At 36.6% G+C, this 26,799-nt stretch overlaps 1 protein-coding gene across 2 annotated transcripts in view; it reads left to right on the plus strand.

The window, feature by feature from the left end:
• The window catches only part of LAMA2 (laminin subunit alpha 2), a 527,500-nt gene that overhangs the window by 160,399 nt on the left and 340,302 nt on the right, over positions 1-26,799 (plus strand). For both annotated transcript variants that reach the window (XM_033102537.1, XM_033102538.1), the window contains exon 4: positions 17,539-17,781. In XM_033102537.1, the coding sequence (XP_032958428.1) occupies positions 17,539-17,781 (243 nt within the window). The remainder of the gene's footprint in view (positions 1-17,538; positions 17,782-26,799) is intronic.

A 26,799-nucleotide genomic window follows, 5' to 3' on the forward strand; every position in this document is an offset into this window, starting at 1 on the left:
GCCTCTGGGAGGGGACCTGCTGCAAGACAAGTTCATCTGCAATCTGTGCCCTGCCCAAGGCCACCTGACATGAGCCCCAAAGCAGTCCAGGGATGGCTGCTGCCTGTGCTGTGTTTGGAGCTGCCTTCAGAGGCCAAACATTGAACCAAACTCAGCTGTAGCTAGTTCTGGACTTAGGGCTGGTCAGCTAGAGGTATGGGACATGCTGAAGCAAGATTCTTTTTGTTTGGGTTTTGTGAACCTTTGAGAGATTTTAGGAAAGTCCGCAGCATGCATCAAGGCAGGTGGTTTATACACAAAGCCACTGGAATCGGCTTGGGTGTGCCCAAAAGTTGGGTAGGGCATGTAATCAGTAAGGTGAGGCAGATAAAAAGTGATACCAATTTGATGGAGACTCAGATATAATGTATGCTTGCATCTGCACGCAGGGCGGGGGAGGGTTCAACAGTGAAACAATGGCTTCTGTCAGCTCCTCCATCCAGGAGAAAGCTATTCCTTTAGCCCTCACCCTGAAGCTAGACAATTCAGTTCCTCCCTGTATGTCCCTGGCACCTGTTGAGCTGCTGCCCCAGCACTGGAGCTCAGAGCAAGTGAGCTCATCAGCGAGTAAGTCATGCACAATCCCTTTAAAAGGAGCACCTGGGAGTGCAGCCACCCTCCATCTCACTCAGCCACAATCTGTGCTGTTTTTCACAACCAGTAGTTATGGGAACTTCTCGCCCAGGCACTGGAAACTTCTGCTGGGAAGGGACTGGGACCCCTCACTACTCAGGGAAGGGGGGAACCTGCACAACTGAGATTTTCCTCCTAATTTTTATTGGTCACGCACAGGTGTGGGATCAGCCCATTCCAAATCTCAGCCACTCCTACCAGACTCCAAGGGGCTTCTTCTGTATGTCCATAATTGTAGGTCTTTGGTTCAGTTAGACTTTAGGTGATTCTCAGTACTGGTTTTTCTGTGGTTTAGTTGTAATTGATGTGGTCTTAAGAGGAGGAAAGCACAGCATTTATCTACTCTGCCATCTTGACCGGAAATCTCTCATGAACTTTTGATATAAATTCTACTTTATTGTCTTGTAAAAATTAGTTAACAGCATGAACATTGGATTCGTTTCCTTTCAGTTCTCTTCAACACACACACATGCACACCCAGACAACACATACATGCATACACAAATATACATGCATTATATTGGTAGCATACGGTAAAGTTCTATGTCCTTTTTAACTGTGTTTTATTATATAAGTATGTCCTTTTTAACTGTGCTGGGTTATGTTATATAATTATGTCCTTTTTTTAACTGTGCTTGGTTATGTTGTATCATGAACAATGTTCCTCATGTAATTACATAGTCTGTGAAATTTAGTTATTTAAAAAATAATTTGCAAACATGTGGTCTTATACTATGTTCCTGCTTCCAGACTTCCTTGGGGAGGTAGAATACCTGAAATGCAAGGGTACCATAAGGGAGGTTCCTATCAGAATCTCAGGAAACACGATGCACTTTAAGGTACCTGCCAGTAGCACAGGAGCAAGTGCTAGACCTTTCTAATCAATTAATATAGTTAAATAAATTTCAAAATGTATGCTACCATTGAATTATTTATAATCCGTTTTCTTTTTTCTGTATTCATTACGATAATAAAACCAAATTAAACCAAACCACACAAACAAAACCCCCCAAACCAAATGAGTATTGGCAGGTAAATGATAAGGATAAGTGGGAATGGGAATTCAGTACCCCCAATTAGGAGATATTTATCCATTGATCTAGTTTCTCATTGTCTCTGTGTATTTGCCTTTCTCTTTCTCTTAGTTAAAAGTTTGAAAATAGATCTGTATTCTTTTCATATGCAAGGTTCTTTCTCTTTCAAGATTATATAAAAACTGCTTAGATCCTAAGTACCAGCTAAGCTACTGATTATAATAACTAATATTTAATAGATGCTTAATATGGGCTGGATACTGCTCTTAGCACTTCACAGGCATTGTGTTTGGTAATCATCACAACTTTATGATGGAAATACATATTATTTTTTTTGCCCAGATGGGAAAAAATTGAGGCACAGAAAGTTATGAAGCTTTCCCAAGTGGCAAAGTCCACTTAACATTACACTGCATTTGTCCCTCAACCAACAAATACATGTGAACATCTAATGAGACATCACAAATTTTACAGCTCAAAACAGAAGTCTTAATGATTTACATTCCCTAAACATGTCTTTTCAGCAATAGCAGCACTCTTAATCCAGTTATTCAGGCAAATAAATAAAAGGAAACAAATAGCCTGGGAATTATCCTTGATTATTCTTTTTCCTTAATGCTCCTCATCCATGTTCTGCAAATTCAACCTACAAAATATATCCTGAATAGAAGGTCTGATAATTACGTTCACGAACTTGCCACCATGCACTTACATTGGCAGCACTGTACAAACAGCTCGGTAAGGTTTCATAACCTTGGTATATCAGAGTCTCACAGCTGTGTTATGTTGACGTGTGGCAGTGTCTTGCTGAGTGGCGTTCATTACTGTTGTTGCGTGTTTTTGTGTGCATTTGTAAAAATGTCTGAGCTTGAATTAGAGCAACGAACAAACATTCAATTTCTTGGCAACAGTGAAAGTGAACTCAAGGACATGTTAGTTTATGGGGATCAAGCCATGAAGAAAACGACTGTACAGATGGATTAAACATTTTTCTTAGGGGAGTGAACACATCACTGATGAAGAGAGATCAGGATGGCCAGTAACGAGCAGAACTGATGAAAACATTGCAAAAATCCATCAAATTGCACTTCAAAATTATCTGCTGACTGTGAGAAGCATAGCAGACCAAGTAAATATCAATAGAGAAACAGTTAGGAAAATCTTAACTGAAAATCTTGGCATGAGAAAGGTGCAAAAATAATCCCAAAGGAGCTCACTGATGAACAAAGGGGAGCCGAAGTTTGCCAACACATTTTGGAGAGGCAAGACAATGTTTTGACCCATGTTATCACTGGAGATAAAACGTAGGTGTACCAATATGACTCTGAAACAAAGCGTCAACGTGCACAATGGAATTCAGCCAATTCTCCATGACCAAAAATGTTCTGTCAGTTCAAATCAAGAGTCAAAACGATGTTGCTAACCTCTTTTGATATCAGAGGGATTGTTCATTATGAATTTGTACCAACTGGGCAAACAGTTAACCAAGTTTGCTATTTGGAAGTGCCGAAAAGGCTGCATAAAAAAGATGAAAACAACCTGAACTTTCTGCCAACAATTCATGGCTCTTGCATCACGACAATGCACCAGCTCACACAGCACTGTCTGTGAGGGAGTTTTTAGCCAGTAAACAAATAACTGTATTGGAACACCCTCCCTACTCACCTTATCTGGCCCCCAATGACTTCTTTTTTACCCAAAGATAAAGGAAATATTGAAAAGAAACATTTTGATGACGTTCAGGACATCAAAGTTACTACGATGACTCCTCTGATGGCCATTCCAGAAAAAGAGTTCCAAAATTGCTTTGAAGGGTTGACTGGGCACTAGTGTTGGTGCATAGCTTCCCAAGGGGAGTACTTCGAGTATGACCATAGTGATATTCTGCAATGAGGTATGTAGCACTTTTTCTAGGATGAGTTCGCGAACGTAGTTGTCAGACCTCATATAACACTGATTGTCATCCGTACCTCTAGGACCCTAGTCAAAGCCACTATCATCTCTCACCAGGACTACTGGAATAGCCCCCTGACTGGTCTCTCTGCTTTCACATCTCCTCTTTATAGCCTACTCAGCGAACAACAACCACAGTAATCTTGTAAAAATATGCATTGGATCTCATCGCCCCTCTGCTCTAAATCCTCCAATGGCTTCCTAACATACATACTGTGTTTCCCTGAAAATAAGCCCTAGCATGAATTTTCTGGATGACATCCCCTGAATATAAGCCCTAATGAGTCTTTTGGAGCAAAAATTAACATAAGACCTGGTCTTATTTTCGGGGAAACGTGGTAGACGAAATCCATACTCCTTGCCACATCCTATACAGCCTGCGTGACCTGGCCTTGTGAGCTTCTCCAGCACAACAGCTGACCCCAATCTATTGCTCCTATTTTATTCTAGCCACATTGCCCTTCTTGGGATGAATGAAGTTCATCCTTGCGTCAGTTTCTTTAAACTTGCTATATCCTCTGTTTTAAATGCCTTTTCCTTAGATCTTGACATGGCTTCATCCCTCATGTCAGCGAGGTCTCTGCTCAAATGTCACTTTCTCAGAAAATCCTTCCCTGATCACCATCTGTTTTAGAAATCTTCTACCTAAAATTGCGTTACGTATTCATTTACCTTATTTGTTGCAGTGGGGGGTCCTGAAAAATGTTTAACTGGCTTGCCAGGGGATAAAAAACGAAAAACCCTGATTTGTAGTGTTAACCAGTTTCTATGGTGTAAATATTCCCATCAGGGCTGGTTTCAAGTTACCATGTCATTCGAAAAGGAATTGGGAAGAGATGTTCATAACAGGCGTTTTGAAAGCCAGTGCAAGCTGGCTCCAGCACACCTTTGGTGTAATGCCTGTTTCTCTAGACTACAAAGCAACTTCGACATGAGAAAGCAACTTGGTTATCTTCACCACTGTATTTCAACACCTAGGTGAAAGACTAGCACAATAAATAATGCATTGCTCAATAATGTTTCTAGAGCAAACTAATTCCAGAACTAATCAATATATTACTCTGTGGGACTTTAAAATATGTATAGAAGTGCAGAATATTAGAGTCTGCATTAGGAATTTTGGAAAGCAGATTTGATTGCAGATATGAGTCCTTCCCACCCTTCTTAATCAAGGAGCCACCGCAAATGCCATCTGAATATTGCCTTTGAAACCTTCCTAAAAAGGTTATTGAGAATGTGGACACTTAAAGAGATTCTGCTCATAGTTTAATAATTTCACTTTTGTGTAGGCTGCAAAAATTAATCTGAATTTAGTCCAGTATGCGGTGTACTTTAAGTATTTGATGCACGTCTAAAATATTGACGTCAAGAATATCTACAATTCAAATCATGACCTTCTTTTAGTTTGCATTATAATTTTACAGTTTATGACCTAGACACAAAAAAGGACTACCTTAAGAATTTTAATACTCATACTGCTATTCTTCACTTCTAACTGTGATGATACTTAATAGTGTCTTATGCTGCACAGGCCAAAAAATGGAAGTTTCCTCCACACAAAATACATGTAAAGTCTACTTTTAGCAAGTGTCTGTATTTACTACCTGTTGTTAATTGTCACTACTTATAATATCATTTATCCTCACTGCAGACATGAAGCTTAGGATACGAAAAAGTTAAAGCTCCATCCTTCATACCTTTTATAATGCTTTGCTAATAGCTGCAGTTATTTAGCAACATCCACAACATATTTAGATTTAACAGAATCGTGGCTTCATAGTGCAGCACTGCATTAGAGTGTTGTTTATGGTGTCTCTGTTTACAGTCAGTCATCCTTGACATATGGTTATGGTTGAATTCATGGGTGTTCTGCTGTCATTCGTTCTCTGCTGTTTAGATGGATTCAGTTTATAGTATCAGATTCTCCTATTGATGATCTTGAAGCTTTACCATTTGATATTGAGTAATTGTAGTCAAATTGCTCAAGAACCCTATGGATTATTATGTTTTATGCTTTTCGTATCACAAAGGAAATAGAGCTTAATACCATATTGGTGAAACACTACTTCTGTTTCCCAGAGATATATTGTTCTTTGAGATTTGTGTCTAGACATTGTTATTAAATGTTCCAATGAATAGTAATTTCAGAATCAGGATTCAAGAACACATTTTATCATACTTTAAATGTAAACGTGTGTGTGATTTTTCTAATGAAGGCTTTTACATAAATTAATTATGTAAAGGCTGATAGAATGCTTATGGAAGGACACTTGGTACTATAGAAAGTGTTCAACATCCTTTGTTCCTGTTCCTATAACCATGACTTTTTGTGGCTTTTTTCATAACCTTTTTAATTGGAAGGATTTCAATGTCAGAAGATTGTTCTATGCAACTTTTTAAGGTTTTCTTTTTTTCCTCCTGCAGTCTCAGTCCTGGTTCGATTAGCCTTGATTTTTTCTAGTGGTTAGGTTAAGAAAAAAAGGATTTTTTTTATTGAGGTGCAACCAATTATTCCTACATGGTGAGCTAAGTCCATGAGCAGTCAAACTTTCTAACAGGGCTTTCGTTTGTGAAGGTCATATAGAGGAGGCAGTGAAACGCTCAGTGTTCTGTGTATGCTATGGATCCTTCTGGAGCTTCAGTAATCCTGCTCTTAGCACCTCATAAACTCATGTTTGACCTGACATCGCCCAACTTATATTATGATTTGGTCAATTTCTAACAAAAAGAAATCAGGAGAAATCTAGGCAGAATACAAAGAGGGAAGAATTTGCAGGGTTGTTTTTGTAAGAACTTTGTCATATTGTCCTCTTAAAATGGTAGCTTTTCAGAAATGTTAATAATTTTTTGGCACTCGGTCCTTAGAAAATGTCTATATAGTTATGAGTGTCATCAACTATCCTTATTTTTAAATTGCAGCCAGAATGACATCAGGGTTTAAGGCTTTCTAATTTTTCATTCCCTTTACACTCTTCAATTCACTGGCAAGTGAAGTCATCTCTTTAAAATTTGAGGTAAAGGGTAGCTTGATAAACCTTGGCAGAATGCTGTCTTTTGCAAATGTTTATTTCAGAAGAGGAAATGTGGTTTAGACATATTTAAGATTGTTATCTTAATAGAAGTTCCCCTCTGTCTATGTTGAGAGATGTTTCATCTGTACTTATTCATGTTAGATGGTAGTTAGGTAGGTTCACCCTTTAGGTACTTGTAGAAATCACCCCATGGAGATAGGATGACTCCATAAGAGAATCTGCAGGCATGAGTCTACAGGCTGAGCAGGGCTGTTGAAGACAGGACCTTCTGGATATCACTCAGTCACCGGGTTGCCAGGAGTCGGAGCTGACTTAATGGCACATGCACAGAAATCACCTCAGACATTTCTTAAATCATTTCAGAGGTGGTATTCTATTTTTGATCAGCTGTGCAATTGAATATTAAAAAAAAAATTAAGCATCTATTATGTGTAAGGCATTAAGAGATATTTATAGTTTTTTCCTGCTGGCAACTTATAATTTAGTTTGGTGGTAAGAGAAGGACATCATTTCTTCTTTACAAAGCAAGTCATAAGAGATGTTCAGTTGCTAGTTTGAAATATAAAATGGGATGTAAGAAGGTAGTTAGTTCAGAAATTAAGATGGGGGAAATATCTGTATAAAGAAGTTTGTTGAAATATTCATAGACGTGAAAGGTATTATTATGCAAAAACCACATTAGACAAACTTGGATCTATAAACTTGTTCCATAATTTACTAGTCATGTAAAGTGGAACAATTTATCTACTATATTAATTTTCCATTTCTGCCATAACAGATTACCACAAATTTAGTTGCTTAAAACGACACAAGTTTATTATCTTATAGTTTAATAGGTTAGAAATCTGACATGAGCCTTACTGAGGTTAAATCCAGGTGTGGGCAGGATTGAATTCCCTCTGGAGGGTCTCAAATCCATTACCTTGCTTTTTTCTAGTTTCTACAGCTACCAGCATTCCTTGTCTCCTGGCCCCTTCTTCCATCTTCAAAGCCAAAAATGGGTTGAGAATTTCTCTTGTTCCATCACTCTGACCTCCTCTTTTTCTTCTATTTTCTATGTTTAAGGATGTTTGCATTTCTATTGGGCTCATATGTATCACCAAGGATTACCTTCCCATCTCAAGGTGTTTGACTAGATTATATCTGCAGAGTCCCCTTTACCATCTAAAGTAACATATTCACAGGTTCCAAGGATTACGACATGATCTTAATTTTTGAGGGACCATTATTCTTTTTGCCACATCTACCCTCTCCCGTTGCAATTTTCTTATCAGTTCCTACCTATCTCATAAGTTTCTCATTGTAATAGCAGAAAGAAACCTCTGTATGCTGAAATGCCTGGAAAAAACAAGGCACTAAATAAAATGTTACTTTCTCTACGGAAAGAATTATTAGGAAATAAAACATTGGATACAGCTTTGTTAAGGAAACTTGAATTGTGAAGAACCACAGCAGGAGCACCCACACAGGGCTTGGAGAGAACTTCAGATAGTGCTGTCTTCTGAATACTCTTCTGGCTTCACGTCCTCCTCTGCCATTGTTTACTTTCCATTTTAGGCAAAAGCTATATTAGAAAACTACATTTTTTTCTTTTTAAAAAAGTCCTGAATTATAAATAAATACTATTTTTCAACAATAAATAAAGTTTCCAAAAGGGGGAGAGAGCATAGTCAAAGGCTGTAGAGACTTCAAAGAAGATGAAGATGGAAAGGGGGAAAAGAAAAGTTATATACATACATGTGTGTGTGTGTGTGTGTGTGTGTGTGTGTGTGTGTGTGTGTGTGTGTGAGTTTTCCAACCAGGTTGCTTGTAACTCTTCTGAAAGTGATTAAAGTAGGTTGGTAGGTGGGTTATGGACCATATGGGTGGTAAAGTGATAAACAACAGAGGGCACAGGCTATTGTTAAGAACATCCCTAGAGAAGGACAAGAAAGGGGGACAATATATAAGCATGAAAATAGCTGATGCTTTTTCATTTGTAAAAGCTGGCAATGAGTATGTGTTAAGTGACTCTGATCTGTTGAAAGAATTCATGAGCCAAGATCAGAAAGTTTCATTCTGTCTTTGATTTGCTATTCTACACTGTTAACGTTAGATGCCTAACTCTTCTCATCACTACAAATCTTTGCTATTATTCCCCAAATGCTTTGAACTAGAATGATTCATTCATGTCTGCAATGTCATAAATTGGAGAACATGTAGGTTCTCACCCTGGTAACTACAGAAGCACAAAAACAAAGGCAATGCCAGGTTTTTCTCCAGGGTGAATACATTTTAGAAGGCAAGCTTTAAACTTCCACTTTTCTGATGGTCTGTGATTCACACCAATATTGTGCTCTGTGATGGCTTCATTGAAAGGACTGTCATGTTCTATGGGGGAGTCAGCCTACCTGCTCTTTTACACTAGCTGGTGTGAAATCCACGCTGTGCCAATGGCTTGTTCACAGGAAGCAGGTCAATCTTTTGAAATCATAGATTGTTTCATATGAGAGAGAAATATGTGAGGAGAGAATATATGTCAAGGGCAGTGCTAAAGAGAAAATGCTTGTCTGAGTTTTACCTGTGGCTAACATTGTTAAAAATGATAGCAACTTAATGAAGCATGGAGTACGAAATGCATTAATAAGCTGAGGGAGGACCTTATTCATTCCCATTTGGGTTCTATTCACTCATGTTACCAGTTTTCTTAAGACTGGACTAAAATTTTGATACTTCTGGGCTAGCAATGCCCTTTAGAGTTGGTAGTTAATTTGAAAGTTTTAAGATCTGTTTCTTGAGCTCAGAATGCAGTGTAGTCACAGTATAAATCAGAGTTAACCATTCATCAAGATAATAAAGAAAAGGCATTAAATGTTTGCTCTTTAAGGGCAAGCACTAAATTAGCAGTACTGGTAAAATCATTATGTAAACGATAATTATTTGTTTATTCAAATGAGATGTATTCGTAATCTTTTTATACTGATTATGAAAATTTCACAACATCACATGTATCCCTGCAGTGCTGTTTAAATGCTCCTTTACAGTAGTTTGTGTAAACTGATACGTTTAAAAGATTTGCTTTAATTCAGGTTCACTTTTTTTGGCATGACTGCTTTATAGATGGTGCCCTGTGGTTCCATCACACTTCAGGAAATGTCCAGATGTGTGTTTTTTAGTGGCCATAGATCCATCATTGGAGAGATGCCTTTTGTTCTAAAGAGTAGCATCCAGTATAACTGCAATTTTCTCCATGTTGCTTTTTTAATTTAACAATATATCCCTCCATTTGTTGCCCTTCCATCTCAGGTTTTCTTGGCTATTCTTGCTGCTTAATTCTTCCAAATCAACTTGTCCAGGGAGGGAAAATACGATTTTTAATGAAAAATGAAATTACTTTACATCTATACATTGACTTAGGGAGGGCTGAAAAGTAACATTAATTTTCAGAGCTAGAAGTTGAGATTTTCTCTTGCAGTGTGAGGTAGAGAAATCCTTCAAATATCCATGAGTAGTTAGGCAATGATTAAAACCCTTTTAAAAAACAATTTCACCAAATAATTGAACATTTTATCTTCAAAGGATTATCATTAGTCATCCAGTTAGATTACTGTTTTTTAGAAATTCTGAAGTGGTAGAGCAATTCATTTTCAAATGTATAAACTTCGCATGAGTTTAATGTGAGTATAAAAAATCTGTTGTAATTGAGGGCAGAGTGTTTCTATCTCTCTGGCAACATGGGACTCACTTATCCTGAGGTGAAATGGCTCATTTGCTTACCTGCAACTCATTAGGTTCACATGCAGCAATTGTAGTATACACTTGGGGATGGGTGGGGAGAATAAATGGGCTGCACATTGTAACTGAGTGACAAATACAAATCATTTCACTATGTGAAATTATTGTAAATGAATTTGTCTGGAAGAAAGTACAAGTGCCAAGGGGACTGTCCTTTTGGACTCCCCGTTACATTATTCTATGGTTTTTGAAATAAGTATAAATTTACAAGGGGCCATAAAACTCATCCAGAAAGTAATAATTGGATGTATTTTCAGGTTAGTTTTTTTAAAGTTTAGATTATCATTTAAACACATCTTGGAACTTGACTTAAACTTAGGTCTAGTAGTAGTATTATCAAAATCTGTATGATGGTCTCTTCAAAGAAGTTTTAAGATTATGATGAACCATTATTTTCTGTGATTGCTCAGAAATGTTTAGTGGGGAATAAGAACTTAGTGACCTGTGATTCGGTGGGGGTGGATCTTTGAGTGACTCTTTTGTTGTACTTGGACTTCCAGTGAATTTCCTACGTTCAACCCCATGTTTCACCCCTGCTTCTGGTCAGACCTGCTTCTGTGAAGTTCTGCTGGATTTCCCCCCGGGGCAACAGCCCACTGTTTGAGTACTTTAGCCCATGATCTCTGCTCTCCTTCATCAGCCAACTGTCATGGACCTTCCAGAAAAATGCTCAACTTCCCTCATCTCTTCTCTTTGTTGTTATTTGTTTCTATTTTATTTCTTTATTTTCTCTTTTGAAGTCTCAGGTGAAAGACCAGATACCATGTTTCTCTAAAAATAAGACCTAGCCGGATTGGGTCTTATATAATATATTAAAATAAGTCCAGGACTTATATTAATTTTTCCTCCAAAATCCACATTAGAGCTGATGGACTGGCTAGGTCTTATTTTTGGAGAAACACGATAGTATGAACTACATCCATCAACTCCAATACAGAAACATATATACGTTTCTACAAAACATCCCTGATTATTCCAATGGGTACTAAGCTTGAAACCTAATGATTTCTAGGATCCTTTCTGGTTCTGATATTGGGTAACTCTCATTACTTTCTGAAATCCAATGTACCTATATGGATAAATAAGAGAATTTGACAAACACATTATTAGAACTAAGAATGCAGATGAATTTTCAAAATATATTAGAGATGGCATCACAGCACATGGAAAAGTTAAAATGCATATCCTGGGCAAGAGAAGTTCCTAGAATATTGCAAAGCCTCTTTAAAAATTAAACAGTTTTGTTGTGTAGATTTTCTATAGGAGGTTCACAGACAGATAGTCATGTGTGAGAGGAGACAGGGCTCAACAGTGGACAGAATTTAGATGTCCACATGTTGTTCTCTTGAGAGATTAGAAAAGAAGAAATGCAAGAAGGTAATTAAGGTCGAGTCCTATGAGAAGGATAAAGTGTCATCTTCTATAGAGAGTGAATCTATTAATATTTTCATGGCTTTCTCGGGGATTGGCTTAGAGGAAACAGAGGTAGCTTTGTTTTATTATTAAGGAGTCATATTTTTGGCCTGGTTCTCTTAACTGTGTGCCAGTGACACTCAAAATGTCTAAAAGCTATGCTCTACACCTGAGACTAATATAATACTAAATGTCAACTGTAATTGAAAAATTAAGAAAGAAAAAAAAGCCTCAGTAAAATCTCCAAAACACTATTTTTTTGGTAGTATTTTTCTAGTCCTGTGATTCTTCTAAGGACAAAGGATAAACTAGGATAGCAGGAAGTATTTATAAAAAATCGAGACCTAGCAATTCATGAGCTAGAAATTGATTCTGGATATCAGACTTATCTACATGGGTGATAGATGTCTAAGATATTCAGCCCTAGGGTAGCACAGAGTGGCCAAAGTCCCTAGGATGCTCACTTGCACCTTTGAGGTCTCTTTTTACCCCACTGCTGTACCAATATCGTATCTCAGCCATGTGTATCGATAAGTATTATCGATTGCTGTGCACAGACTTATTTTCAAGGCCCGATACGCAAGACACACCACCACAAGCCCGGATTAAGGGGTTAAAGAGTTTTATTACAAAGTGAAAGTAAGTAAAACAAGACAGAGATTAGGGGAGTATATCATCATACCACTAACAAGCAAGGAGGCAATTCATCATACCACCAGGGCCCAGTCAATTAGACCCGTAGAAACAGCACCGGCCTTTCATCAGCACGGGCAAAACATCATGCGCAGAAACAGCACCGGTAGTTCATCAACACGGGCAAAACATCATGCGCAGAAACAGCACCGGCCCTTCATCAGCGTAGGCAAAATCTCAGTCAAGTGAAATCATCAACCCGGACGGAATATCTTGCAGCAGCCCAGGCGGCTGGAGAACAACATCCACTGCTACGCCCTACTCGGCTTTCTGGGGTTTTGAGGACTTCACTAACAACAGCGGCAAGGAGCCAATAAGCATACGTGTTAACAACACAAGGAACTGGTCTCGGATCTGGCTAGGAGCCGGGGCCAGTCCTTGGTACGAGATTAGATGTGTCGGAGCTCGGCCCACCTGCGCCAAGGCGAAGGCCAGGCTCCACATCCTGTAAATATTTTCTTGGTCCCAGGGAGGGTAGCCAATCCTTCCAAGGCCAAGCACGTACCCAAGCCACTGCGAGAGTTTCCATCCCCAAATGTTCCCATGCAGACCTTCATATTTTCTATTCCTTACACCATGGTATGAGAAAATTGGAAAACATCATTGTATACGGTGGTCACTGTATGTTACTGTGTTTCTACCAAAATAAGACCTAGCCGGACCATCAGCTCTAATACATCTTTTGGAGCAAAAATTAATACAAGACCCTGTCATATAATATAATATATATATATATATATAATATAATATAATACAATATAATATAATACAGTATATATGATATGATATAATATAAGACCGGGTCTTATATTAATTTTTGGTCCAAATATTTTCGGGGAAACATGGTACTTATTACTTTGGGACTGAGGAGTCTTTAGAAAGACGCTATTGTCCAATTCTACCCTAAAAGAGATCAAGTTTTTAATGTGCTGCTTCTTATAGCAGAAACATCTAATGCAGTTCTGCAACAATGAAGTATTACATAATATTTTGTTAGGTGACATATACCTGGAATATGAAATAAAAAGTTCACTTTGTTGTGTGTAAAATGTGAAACATTTGTTATAATTTCAAGTTATTTTGGATGTATTCTTTATGCACTAAGTTTGTAAAAAGTGCCCACCAACAGTGAAAAATTTGGCAATTGTTTGTTGATATCTAAGGTTCATCAAAGCCTATTCGCTATGGAATTTTTGTATTTCTTACAATGAGATGTTTGCTTTCCTTGTTGCACCCCATATAGGTTAAGGTTTTATTCATGTGGAAATAAGGTTTTATGACTACTGATTTTGAAGATTCTTTATACTGAAAACAGTTAATTAAATAGCATAGGTACAGTAGAGAATTATTCTATTAAGATCATTAAAATTGGAGTACTTTGAAAATCACTGTTAAAATTTTCACAGCCTTTCTCAGATGCCTTCAAATAATACTTCTATTCATTGTGATTTTCAATAATGCTGCCTACCACATTTTAAAAAGTTTATTCAAAATAGTACTACATGCCAACTACTTTAATTAACTTTGTGTGAAATGTGAAAGAATCCATAGAAAATAAATGAAAGAGGGATATTGTTTTGAAATGGGACTCTTCTAATATTCTCTAAGGAAATGACTGCTTTTCCATATCACTTAATGGTGGCTGTTACATTGAATTATAGGAAGAGTCTGTGGGGTTTCTAGTATAACTGTTTTCCATGGGCTTCATCAATTATTTCAGAAACAACACAGAAACTCCTAAGTCATGTATCTATATTGTAGATCCAAAAGAATTTGGCCCCTTCCTACATTTGCTTGCTGAGCTCTCTTTTAAACAAAATTCTTTATCAATAATCTCAGTGTATTTTTATTCTTTCTATCTTATTGGGTACCTGTGATCTCTAATGTTTTGCTTTTTTGTTTTGTTTTGTTTTCTATTAAAAAAAAAAACTGTGCAATTTTTTTTCCCTAAAAGGAAAGATGTTAATTTGAAATATTTATACAGACTTTTTTTTTTCTTCCTAGAGAACATGTAGTGTTTTGTACTCATTATCTCAGTATCTCTTTGGTTTTGACTTTGAAAAAGAAACACTGGGAAACAGAGGATAAAAGAATTAAACTAACTTCTGAGCTCACAGAAACAAAATAGGATGAACACTCAAGCACTACATGTCTTAGTTCCTACAAGTGACAAAATAGGCTGGTGTTGACTGGGATTCAAGCTCGAACAAGAACAACAATAACAACAACAACAACAAAACAGTGTTAAGCTTATAAAAGTAGCATGGAAGCATTTTACAATTTTTTGGGTTATTCAACTAAATCTAATAAATATTGAATGCCCATTATTTCAAACAGATTATAATAAAGATTATAGCATCTCTGACCTTTAGGAGCTCACAGTTTAGTTCTTTGTATTCTTTAACATTTTACCAACATGGTCAGAAATACTTTAGGATTACCAGAAATTAGGACTGATGTTTCATATTTATAATCGAGACAACTATCTCTCTGTGTTATATGAGGTTAATCAATAAGTATATTCTTCAATAAATTTCTTTATGAAGAAATTCCATGTGAATGAGTTGTTGGATATGGAGTGTCTAAAATAATTCCTTATGAATAATACCTTAAAAATGCAGTAAAAGCAAATATTTTGAATAACAGTTGATGGAATGTGTTCCATCTTACTTCTAATATTATCCTTTCCATACTTATCTGCTGTAAGTTTTATTTTAAAAGTAATTTTATTAAAAGCTAAGACATTTATGTTAATTAATATAGTAGGGTATTGGATAAACAGTAAAAGTTCTTCTCCTTCTCTCCTTGATTCCTTGTTTGCAAATCCCAGAGGTAACAGCTTTAATATATTCATGTATCTCTTTCCCCAAAAGGTCTAAGTGTATTCAAGTATTCATATGCACAAACATAGATAAGCGTGTCTATCTACAATGGTACTTACCTGCATATCATTGTAAATAGATATTCATAATATTTCCCTGGAATGATATTCAATAAAACAGAGCAGTCATAGTTCAGACCGATCAGAACAGATGTCTTGGCTGTTCCTTGCTATGCTGAGGTAACCAGATGGTCTCAGGGGAGAGGAGGAATTTAGGAGGCTTGGGCCGCAGCAAGTCACCAACAAGTACAAAATTATTTAAGTACTTTAACCACCACTTTTTCTACAACTGTGCCTAAAAAACAAGTATCAGACCTACTTTCAATCATTTGAAGGCTCCTGGTTCTTCCCTTACTGCACACAAGTGTGTCCGCCTCCAAGTAAAGATCTCAGAAGACCTCAGATCATTTCAAAAGACGTCCATCAGAGCCACTCAGATTCCCGCTTCATACCAACTTTTCATATTTATCAATTCAGCCCCTTAGAGTTTACCATAGGTACTGTACCTGTATTCATGAAAGTCCATGTCAAAAGTATGAAGCAGGTAAAATTTATTTCTAGTACACTCCTTTCAGGATTCCCTCTGTGGCCCGGCAGACACTTGAATCACATTGTAGTGGGTCTGTTCTCCCAAATGAACTCTTCCAGTGACCCTGATCACCCAGAACTTAGAGCTGTTAGTCTCCCCACATCTCATAGCCTTTACTAAACATGAACATATAATGTCACTTTATTAGTAGTGTGTTTTCCGTAAGCCTCATTATTATAATATATTATCAACCCATGGATGGTGGGATTGTAAGTTAAATTAATTTGTATCTATCTTTCTACTCAGGACATTGCATTTAAATGCTACTCAATGTTTCTACATTATTTTTTTGGACTTTTGGACTGCATTGGTAAAGGCACACATATGCACTATCACAAAACATTCAGAGTATTTACTTTTATGTTTTCAAATTTTATGTAGATGTGAAAATAGATGATTGCCACATTAACCTCTGTCGCCACTCTGGAGCCTTTCTTTATTAAACTCCCCCGACCCCCCTTTTTAAAACACATTTACCTCCTGTATCGAAGGTACAGAAACCCTTCATTTAATATGTTTCAGTTTTAGTCAGTTGTCTGCTATATTAGAAGTTCTCCTCCATTATTTTCTGTTTGGGGGTGTAGAGGAAATGCCATTTATTATTCATTGCCAAGTCCTTTGCTAGGCACTTTGCACACATTATTTCACTTAATCCAAATTGTCTCTCAGTTGAATACTTATAATTGACCCTAATTTACAGAAAAAGAAGCTAAGAGTTAGAAAAGTAAAATAATCTGCCCAAGGTCACATAAATGCTGAGGCCACAATTAGAACACAAGACTGTGTCTCCAAAACCCTATGTTGTTTTTGCTGCACCACAGTACCTCCATCTGAGTTTTAATTTTCAGAGGTGTAGGTAAATAAATAAGCATATTTTCTAAACATCGAGCACTATCGTGCACACATGGAATTTCTAACTCATACTTTATACTAACACAGTAAGATGAGTAAATTGGTATGTCATGAATGCTTTAGGTCAGGGTTGTCCAAACTTTTTTCAACGGTTTTCACCAAGGGCCATGTGTGGTAAAATACACAAACAGCCGGGCCACTCACTCGAGGGGAAGTACGTATTGCCTCACCTGGTTTATTTAAGTAAACTAAATGTATTTTTGGAATTTGCTGCGGGCCAATAAAAAATGGATTGCGGGCCGCAGTTGGCCCGCGGGCCGCAGTTTGGACACCCCTGCTTTAGACGATCATGTTTATAATGGAACTTTTAAAAATTAGGTGAAATGATGTCAATGAGTTGTTAGAGAACTAAAATCAAATCTTAACCCATTTCTTTTAAAGACATGGCTGTCAAAATGTAACATCTCATTTTAGCAAAAAGGTACTAAATATGAACACATAACAGTAAAATCATTTCAGAGAACATAAAGGGTTTGGAATAAAATCTGAAATAAAATCTATTGTAGCATTAAGCCTGACATTTGATATAAAATGGTGAGAATACTTTGGAATTCAAAGGTGCACGTTGTTGTGACTCTTCTACAGGTGTTCCAGATTGCATATGTGATAGTGAAAGCAGCTAACTCTCCTCGGCCTGGAAACTGGATTTTGGAACGCTCACTTGATGATGTTGAATACAAGCCCTGGCAGTATCATGCCGTGACGGATGCAGAGTGCCTGACCCTCTACAATATTTATCCCCGCACTGGACCTCCATCATATGCCAAAGACGATGAGGTCATCTGCACTTCGTTTTATTCCAAGATACACCCCTTAGAAAATGGAGAGGTAAGATGAGAAAACTCACCATAAGTACATTTAAGAAGGCAAAATAGGGCTGTCAGAAAGACGAGAATGTATCAGTAATTGGTGTCAGGGAGACTTTAAAATAGGATTTAGCAGAAGTACATTTAAATGAGTTATTAACTAAAAGGGAAAAACCCAGGTGATTAGAATTTTAAATACCTTCATCTAGTATGTATCTCCCATTTCCAATAAAGATCAGAGAAGAGGAAATGGGTTTAATTTGAAAAGTCAATGATTAATTTTACGTATAAAGAGACTTTTCTGACAATAAGAGTTTGCAATGATTGGAGAAGGATTGAGATCTTAAAGGAAGTCTTATTTGTGTATACTCTGGTCTGAAGATGGGGACAAAAAAAGATGAATTTGGGAAGAAATGTAATTCACACAAGGACCTAAATAAGAGGGAATTCTTTGTATGTTTTTCTGCTCTCACCACAGGGCTACGGTGGTGTTTATTTTCTTTGGTCAGGATTTGCTTGTTATATGCTTAATTCAAAAGTGTTCCATTTCTCTGTAACATCTTTTATTCTGTGGTTAAGATTTTAGATTCATTCATTGGGTTTAGTTAAATAACAGATTCAAACCATGGCTTAACCTGTTTGTTATCAGCAGTGTGACTTGAATGACGACTTAAATTCTCTGTGCCTCAGTTTTGTCTCCTGTAAAATGTGAACAATAATCTTAGTTCTTACTTCATATGATTGTCCAGAAGATTAAATAAATTAATGTATTTACAGCATTAGAGCAGGACTAGCATACATGTACTCTATAAACATTATTTTTGTTGTTGCTGCTGAAATAAGAACTTTTGTGTAATTATTATTATCACTGTTAGTCTCCTCTCAAATACCCAAACTTTGACTTCGTGGCTCTCTTGGATTCTCTAATTGTATTTTCTTAATTTGTCTCCCTTTAGCAAATGTGGCCTAGCTCCTTTTGTCCTACCTGCTTATGTACATCTCTGTTTATACTCATGTCTGATATTTTCTCCTCAATAGTCCACACACCTGCACATAGTATCACTTTTATATTCACATTTCTGGAAAACCCGTATTTATATTCTGTCATGCCCTCCTCAGCCAATGTAGGGTTATCTACTTAAATACTTCTGGGAGAAAGTTCGATGTTTGACATAAATCGATCACACTGTCTTTTGGCACTATTATTCTATGAGTGTATCCCAGTGTCTCACTATATTTCATATTCCATGTTTAAAACATATCAGTTTTGGGGGGGAAAATTCCAAATGGTGCTCTCAGTAGAAATCTCAATCTACCAAATGACAAGTAGTCAAATACAGTGAGTCAAACAGCTGTTCAGCTTGCTTTGTGCACAGAGATATCCAATTCCCGGCCAGAGAGAGCTTTGGTGGTATAGTGGTAAGCATAGCTGCCTTCCAATTCCTGGCCAGAGTGGCCTGAGGATATGGGAGTAGGGAGGGAGTATGGAGAAAACATATTTGAGCTGGATTATTATTATTTTTCTCCTGGATACAGTGTTTACCCAGAACTAATAATTATCTAATATTTATAAGGCTATCCTTTACTTTAAAAAAAGGTCCAATTCAGAAATTAGTTGAATCATATAAAAATGTACCTAGATAGATATATAACTCAAGTTACGTGCATATCCCAAAGCATGCTGTTTCTGCATTGATGGTGGTTTTTCATCCTTTTAGACCATGTTAACCTATCAACATGGAACAAATAGATGTGTTTCTTGTTTATTTGTTTGTTTAACTGGCTATATATTGTTTTCACTCTTAGACATTAACCAAAAATACTCATTGATAATGACAATTAAGAATAACTTATCTTTCTCTGTGACTCTTTTTTTTTTTTTTTGGTATCTTGAACTATATTTTTATTTAGTTATTTATTTATTTTTTATTTTTTTTATTTTTTTTCTACTGAATGAAAAATGAGAAAAGGATTTTATTTTAAAAGAAACAGATAAAGCAAAATTCGTCAATTTCCACCTTCAGCTAATATATCATATTTAGATTAGTCTAAATATCATAATTTATTTTATTTATTTATTTTTTATTTATTTATTTTATTTTTCTTTTTAATTTATTGGGGTGACAATTGTTAGTAAAATTACATAGATTTCAGGTGTGCAATTCTGTATCACATCATCCATAAATCACACTGTGTGTTCACCACCCAGAGTCAGCTCCCCTTCCATCACCATACATTTGATCCCCCTCACCCTCATCCCCCACCCCCCAACCCCCTTACCCTCTGGTAACCACCAAATTATGTTCCCCAGATTAATTTTCAAACCCGTGGCCATCCTGTGGTCACCAACTGCCCTCCAATCCCCTCGCCCTCCCCCCCACCCCCAACCCCTCCCGCCCATCTAGCAACCCTCAGTTTTTCCTCTTTGTCTCCAAAACTGTTTCTGATTAGTTCATTCACTTATTCTTTTCTTTAGAATCCGCAAATAAGTGAGCGAAATAAGTCAGACAGAGAAAGATAAGTACCATATGATCTCACTTATTTTTTTTTAAGTCTGTTTCTCTCTTATAGGAAAGTGGATGAAACAGAAAGCAATTCAAAATATTTTAAGTAGAATGATAGTATTTAAAAATAATAGTTAAGTCCAGACCTCACCTAGAATATCTGCTTCATTTTATATAGCTTACACTGTGAAACATAGTACTTTTTGGAGTAAACAGGTGCAGCAAAGGTAGGGGATATTCACCAAGATTTCCAGCTCAAATGTTAACAAAACTGAGATAAGAATCCAGTTTCCTGACTCCCAGGTTAGTGTTTCTTTCATACTTTAGTAAAGACTGGGCATTGATTTAAAAATAAATATGGTGATTGATAAATTCAGTAATGGTTTAGAGTAGATATGGAAATGCTGAATCCAGTGTAAATAGAAAGAGTCCTAGTTTTGAGATATCATGATACAGAAGAATATGCGTGATATTAGAAGACGGGGTTCTGATCGTAGTTTTTGTGGGACCTTTGGCAGGCCATTTAATCTCTCTGAGTTTGAATTTCTTTACTACATGAAATAGTTTAATATATAAATTGTCCTAATGCATCTTTCCATTCCAAAGTAATGTAATTTTAGATATTGCCCACAATATAACATGTGGGATTATTCTAAAATTTTTGAATGCCTCTTTCCAATATTTAACTGACAAGTGACTGTGAAATAAATCTTATTATGGTTAACTTTTAGTTTTAAAATAATACACTTTTGGATACCATTTGAAATATTATTATTATGTGGTATGTTCAAAACTTCCCAGAGAAGTGACGGTCAAGAGAAACAAACATATAAACCAATAAATGCAAAGTGATAGTATAAACACTACAACAATAGTGTGTACAGAGAGCAGTAAATCCTATGCTGAGGAGACAAAAGAGCCAAATTTAGTAGGTGACTTCTCAGAACACAGGAAAACCAGAAACAATTCTTAGTATCTCAGAAGTTTCAAGACCAACATACAAATTTATCTCCAACGTGGCCTATGGGTAAAACTAAGCATATAACAGAATTAACCTCCATTGTTACAGGATATTTTTATTGGGTATAGAATTGTAGATTTATAGTTATTTACTTCTGGCATATTTTATTATCTTCTGGTTTCCATTGTTTATATAGAAAAGGTCCTTTGTAGTGTCTTTTCTCTGATTTCTTTAAAGATATTTATCTTTGTCTTTTTCAGTAGTTTTATTATGATGCTCCAGGTCTGCACTGCCCAATACAATAATGACTAGCCATATGTGGTTATTTAATTAAAATTTTAATTAATTAAAATTAAACTAAAATTGAAGTCCTCAGTTGCATAGCCACATTTTAAAGTGCTTAATAGCCACATGTGACTAGCAGTTACCTCATTGGATTGCACAGAATAGAACATTTATATCACTGCATAAAGTTTTATTGGGCAGTGCTGCTATGGATAATTTTTTTATTTTATTTTTATTTTTTTCAGGATTGGGAATTATTTGGTTAGCATATCTTTAGAGTAATGTCTTTCATCAGTTCAGGAAATATTTGAACCATTAGCTCTCCAAAAAGTGTCCCTTCCCAATTCTCTCTCCTCTATAAATACAATTAAAATGATTTGGAACTGTATACACTGTGCATCTTACACTCTCTTTTGTATATGCTCATCCTTTTAGCTTTCTGTCATTTATTCTAGGTATTTTCTTCTGGTTTATTTCCAGTTTACTAATTTTCTTTTCAGTTATGTAAAATTAGCTATTGAAACTATTCATAGGACTTTTAATTTCATTTAGTACTTTTTTTTGGTTCTAGAATTTTTCTTTGGTTTATTTTCAAGTAGTTTAGTACCAAGTTTTATATTGAAATTTTATATATCTATTACAATTTTAATTTAATAATAAATTTACATTTAAATATTTAACATTTTATTTTTCATCTCACGCATAAAGTAATAATTATTTAAGAGTTTTTAATTTGACAATTCTAGTGTCTAGTCTTTGTGGATATATTTCTTTTTCATATGCTGATTCTTTTTATGCTGTCTTATATCCTATCATTCCTGATTATTTTTGCATAACAGAAATTGTATGTGAAAAACTATATAGAAGTAATTTGAGGCCTGAGATGATATTGTCATCTTATTAATTTTTTTTTCTTCTGTCAAGCAATGGCAATATGGATAATACTAATCCAATTTCTAGGATTCTTATTTCTGGAACACTTAGATGACTCAAAACTGTGCTGTAATCCGGTGACAGCTGCTTTTATTCCAGTTTACCTTCATTTCTAGGATTTCTGTCTTTGGAGTCCAAACCAAAGTGTGTGGGATTTACCAAAGTCCTCCCCCTTCTCTTGCTGGAATCCAACTTTTGTCATCCTAGTACAGTCATGTGCCACTTAACAACAGGTATGCATTATGAGAAAGGCTTTGTTAGGCAATTTCATCGTTGTGCAAATATCATAGACTACACTTACACAAACCTAGATGATACAGACTACTACACACAGAGGCTATGGATCTTAGGCTACATGCCTGTATAGCATGTTACTGTGCAAAAAGCAAACCAATAAAACAAGAATAAATCAAGCACAACATTAAATGATGTAATCAAGAGAGGTAAACAGGAGATGTATGAGGCTGCTACCAGTGTAACATGGCGTACTGTTTTACAGCAAACTTTTTTATACATAGAAATAATGCCCTCTAAACTAATAATGCAATGTATAGTATAGGAAATACATAAACCAGTAACATAGTTGCTTATTATCATTATCAACTATTATGTACTGTATATATTGCATGTGCTCTAATTTACACCAGCATCGCCCCATATGTGTGAGTGACGTGTTGTACTATGATGTGATGATGGCTATGATGTCACTAGGCCATGGGAGTTTTTCAGCTCCTTCATAATCTTGTGGGACCCCGTCATGTATGTGGTCTGTCATGGACTGAAATATTGCTCTGTGGCACATGAATGCACAGCTCAGTGTCTCCGCCATGTCTTCTGGACAGGGAAATACCCACAGGACAAAAGCTGTCACAATACACAGATTACCTCTTCAGACGTCTTTCTTCTCCTTGAGAAGGTGATTCTTTACCCTTTTGGTTGCTATCAGATGGCTTTAAATAAGTTTTTTTTGTTGTTTTTTTTTAAAGATTTTATTGGGGAAGGGAAACAGGACTGCATTGGGAAACAGTGTGTGTATTTCCAGGTCTTTTTCCAAGTCAAGTTGTTGTCCTTTCAATCTTAGTGTGGAGGGCGCAGCTCAGATTCAGGTCCAGTTGCCGTTTTTAGTTGTAGGGGGCACAGCCCACCACCCCTTGCGGGAGTCGAGGAGTGGAACCGGCAACCTTGTGATTGAGAGTCCACTGGCCCATGTGGGAATTGAACCGGCAGCCTTCAGCGTTAGGAGCACGGAGCTCCAACCGCCTGAGCCACCAGGCCGGCCCCTAAATAAAAGTTTTTATATATTTCGTCCAGTTGGTCTAGTCGTTATCATTGAGAGTATTGGCACTAAGTATACAATCTAGTATAAACTAAAGCTTATAAATGCGTAAGTCTTGTATGCACTTTTTAAAAAAATTTGTATTTTGGAATTTTGTTAAATTTACATAAATGTAAGAGTACAAAGAACGCTTATGTCCCCTTTACCCAGCTCCCACTAAAGACAATATCTTACATAGCCACCATGCATCTGTCAAAATTAAAATATTAACATTTATACTTTACTGTTGTCTAAATCTCAGATATGTTTCGGTTTCATTCAGGTTATCATTAATGTCTTTTTTTCTGTTTGGGATTTAATTTGGGATACTATATTTCATTTAGTTATTGTGTCTCCTTAGTCTCCTCTGATCTGTGACAATTTCTTAATCTTCTCTTGTGTTACATGACCTTGATCACTTTGCAGAGCACTGGCTAGGATTTTTGTAGCGGATTAGTCACTTTGCATTTGCCTGATGTTTTCCTGTGATTAAACTGAGCGTCTGTGTTTGAAGGAAGAATACCCCAAAGATGAAACAGCTTTCCCTCTGCATCACTCATATTTATTTTTATATATACATCAATTGTCTTTTTCTTTTTTTATTAGTTTAAACGTCTTATTGTGCGTCCAGATAGGTTTTGATTGTAGACAACAGTGTCTAAAAATTCACCATAATTTGAAATATGTATTTTTGACTAAACGCTGAATGATTATTTGCTTCCAGGCTTTCAAATTACCCTTTAAATATAAATTTAAGTCAGAGAATAAGAGAAATATGTGTAGAGTATTTTAAAGGTCCACCCATGAAACAAGGTTTTTATGAAATCACCATGTCTCAGTTATAACACACTAATTAAGCAATAATCTTTATGTTATAGGCATAGAACATTAATAGAAAATAATCTTCTGTGTTTAACATCAAATCTATTGAGTCTAAGGTTATTACATAGTCATTTGTCTGGAAGATTTTGGAGACGTGCCAAAACTTTGAGAACACTCTAAAATATTACATTTTAGGTGTAATGTGCATAATTTTAGAGCAAAAAGATACGTTAGGTAAATTCATCATTGATCTGTTAGAGAATATCATAGCCCTTGATTTCAACCTCTGTGTCCAAACTTCAGTACTGCCCTCTGTTCGTATTATCATCTTAGGAGACCATTTAGCTTTTTCTTTTGGTCTCATGAATCTTAACAGCATCCTCTCTGGTTATTTCTTCAGCTTTATTTGTTGCTCCAGGCACCGCCACTTTTTCCCTCCACTCTCTGGTTTGGCTCCTTCTCTGCCCCACACATCGCCTTCAAGAGATCAACAAATGTTAATCATGTGGATTCACCAGAAGGGTGTTGTAGAGCAGTACACAGTCCCCTAGATAACTAGGTTTAACTACTCCCAAGAAAGAGATTACTCCTGCAGTCTAGCATCCTGGGCTTGCAACCCAAAGAGAGAAGAGAAGTTCACTCAGATCTATGAGATAATCGCGTCTCAGAGCCTGACAAAGGAGGGAAAAAGGAGGACACTGCAGGGGTAATAGTATGACCCAGTATGTTATTATCCAGCTTGCAAACAGAAAGAGGCGTTGAGCAGGAGCCTTCAAAGACGTTCATTTTAGAAAGGCAATTTTGTATCGTCAATGCCAAGAGACAGTTCACCAGGAACACTGCTTTGCATTGCTTTGAGAGAATGATCCAGGCCTCCCAAATAGCAGTTGCAGGGTTTGAAGCAACAGACCTCAGGGGTGTCTCCATTACTTTGAGGCCAGCCAAAGAGAAAAGCTTTGGTAGGAACAGCTACATACACATACCTCTCCAGCAGTGCTACAGGGAGCCAACTCCATCAAGAGCGGCAATCATCCCAAATGCTGCCTGCCACTGCCCAAAGCTGTTGCCCCAAGATGCTATTGAGAACTGCTAACAAGAACTGCCACTTGGGGGCACCACTGAGAGCTGTGCTTGCAGCCATGGTTCCTCGTAAACATGACTGTACATAGAAATCACAGAGGGCATTTGAAAGATAGCTATTCTGGGAGTAAGGCTTTTAATTCAATAGATTTGGGAAAAGCTCGGGAAACTCTATGTGTATTTTAAACAGTATACTCCTGGTGATTTTGATGTCTCTACTCCCAGCTTATTATTCAGATATTTTCAGCCTTCCCAAACTCTGGAGAACACATCATCAGTTATTTAGGGAAAGGAAATCAGTCAATCTAGCTACTTCTAACTGAAGAAAGGGACTAACATTTTTCTGTCAGGAAACATGATCGGCTTTGGAGGACTGAATCTCTGGATGGGTTTGAGTTGAATAAATAAACTTTGAGCTGTGACTAGGTTATCAGCGATTGAAGATGTGGCTGAGAAAAGAGAATCACATTAACAATACTGACAGGGATAGACTGTATAGATGGCACTGTTTTAGGGGTCTTAGAACTAAAATCATAATAAATGTTTTTGTTATGTGAGATTCCCCCCTTTCTGTGACTGGGGTTATTTCTTTTAATTTCTTCAGATTGTCACTAGACCGCTAACTAAATATTCATGGTTGCCATAGTAATTTTTGCTTCAATTTCCTCAAGCAACTTTAAGTTATTTACATGTGATTTCCTTTCCTTCTTACCATGACACTTCCCATTCTCTTTGACTACAACTCAAATGGAACTTTGAGTCAGCTTTGATTCTGCTTCTGATACATGGCAGGCATGTATAAAATTTCCTGGAGAAAACATCATTAATTCTTGAAGGCATCTTTTTTTTTCCTGTAAATTTTATGTAGAGCTTTGATATTATTTTGATTTCCTATGTGACAGAATTTTATATATACAGATAGAATATTTTCTTCCTATTTTTATTACGTGACATTATGGTGATCCTTAGAATTGCAGATACTGGAGAATGAAAAAACAAGCCCAACACTGTATTAAAAAATGTTTCCGAGATCCTTCTTTGAAGTAATATTGTTAAGAGTATATAGCAGGAATGGAAAGGAAGAACTAACCTTTCTCAGTTACCCTTGGAGTTTCTCCTTTAGGAAGAAGCAGCAGCAAG

Source organism: Rhinolophus ferrumequinum, chromosome 3 (assembly GCF_004115265.2).
Source record: "Rhinolophus ferrumequinum isolate MPI-CBG mRhiFer1 chromosome 3, mRhiFer1_v1.p, whole genome shotgun sequence".
Classification (NCBI taxonomy): Eukaryota; Metazoa; Chordata; class Mammalia; order Chiroptera; family Rhinolophidae; genus Rhinolophus; species Rhinolophus ferrumequinum.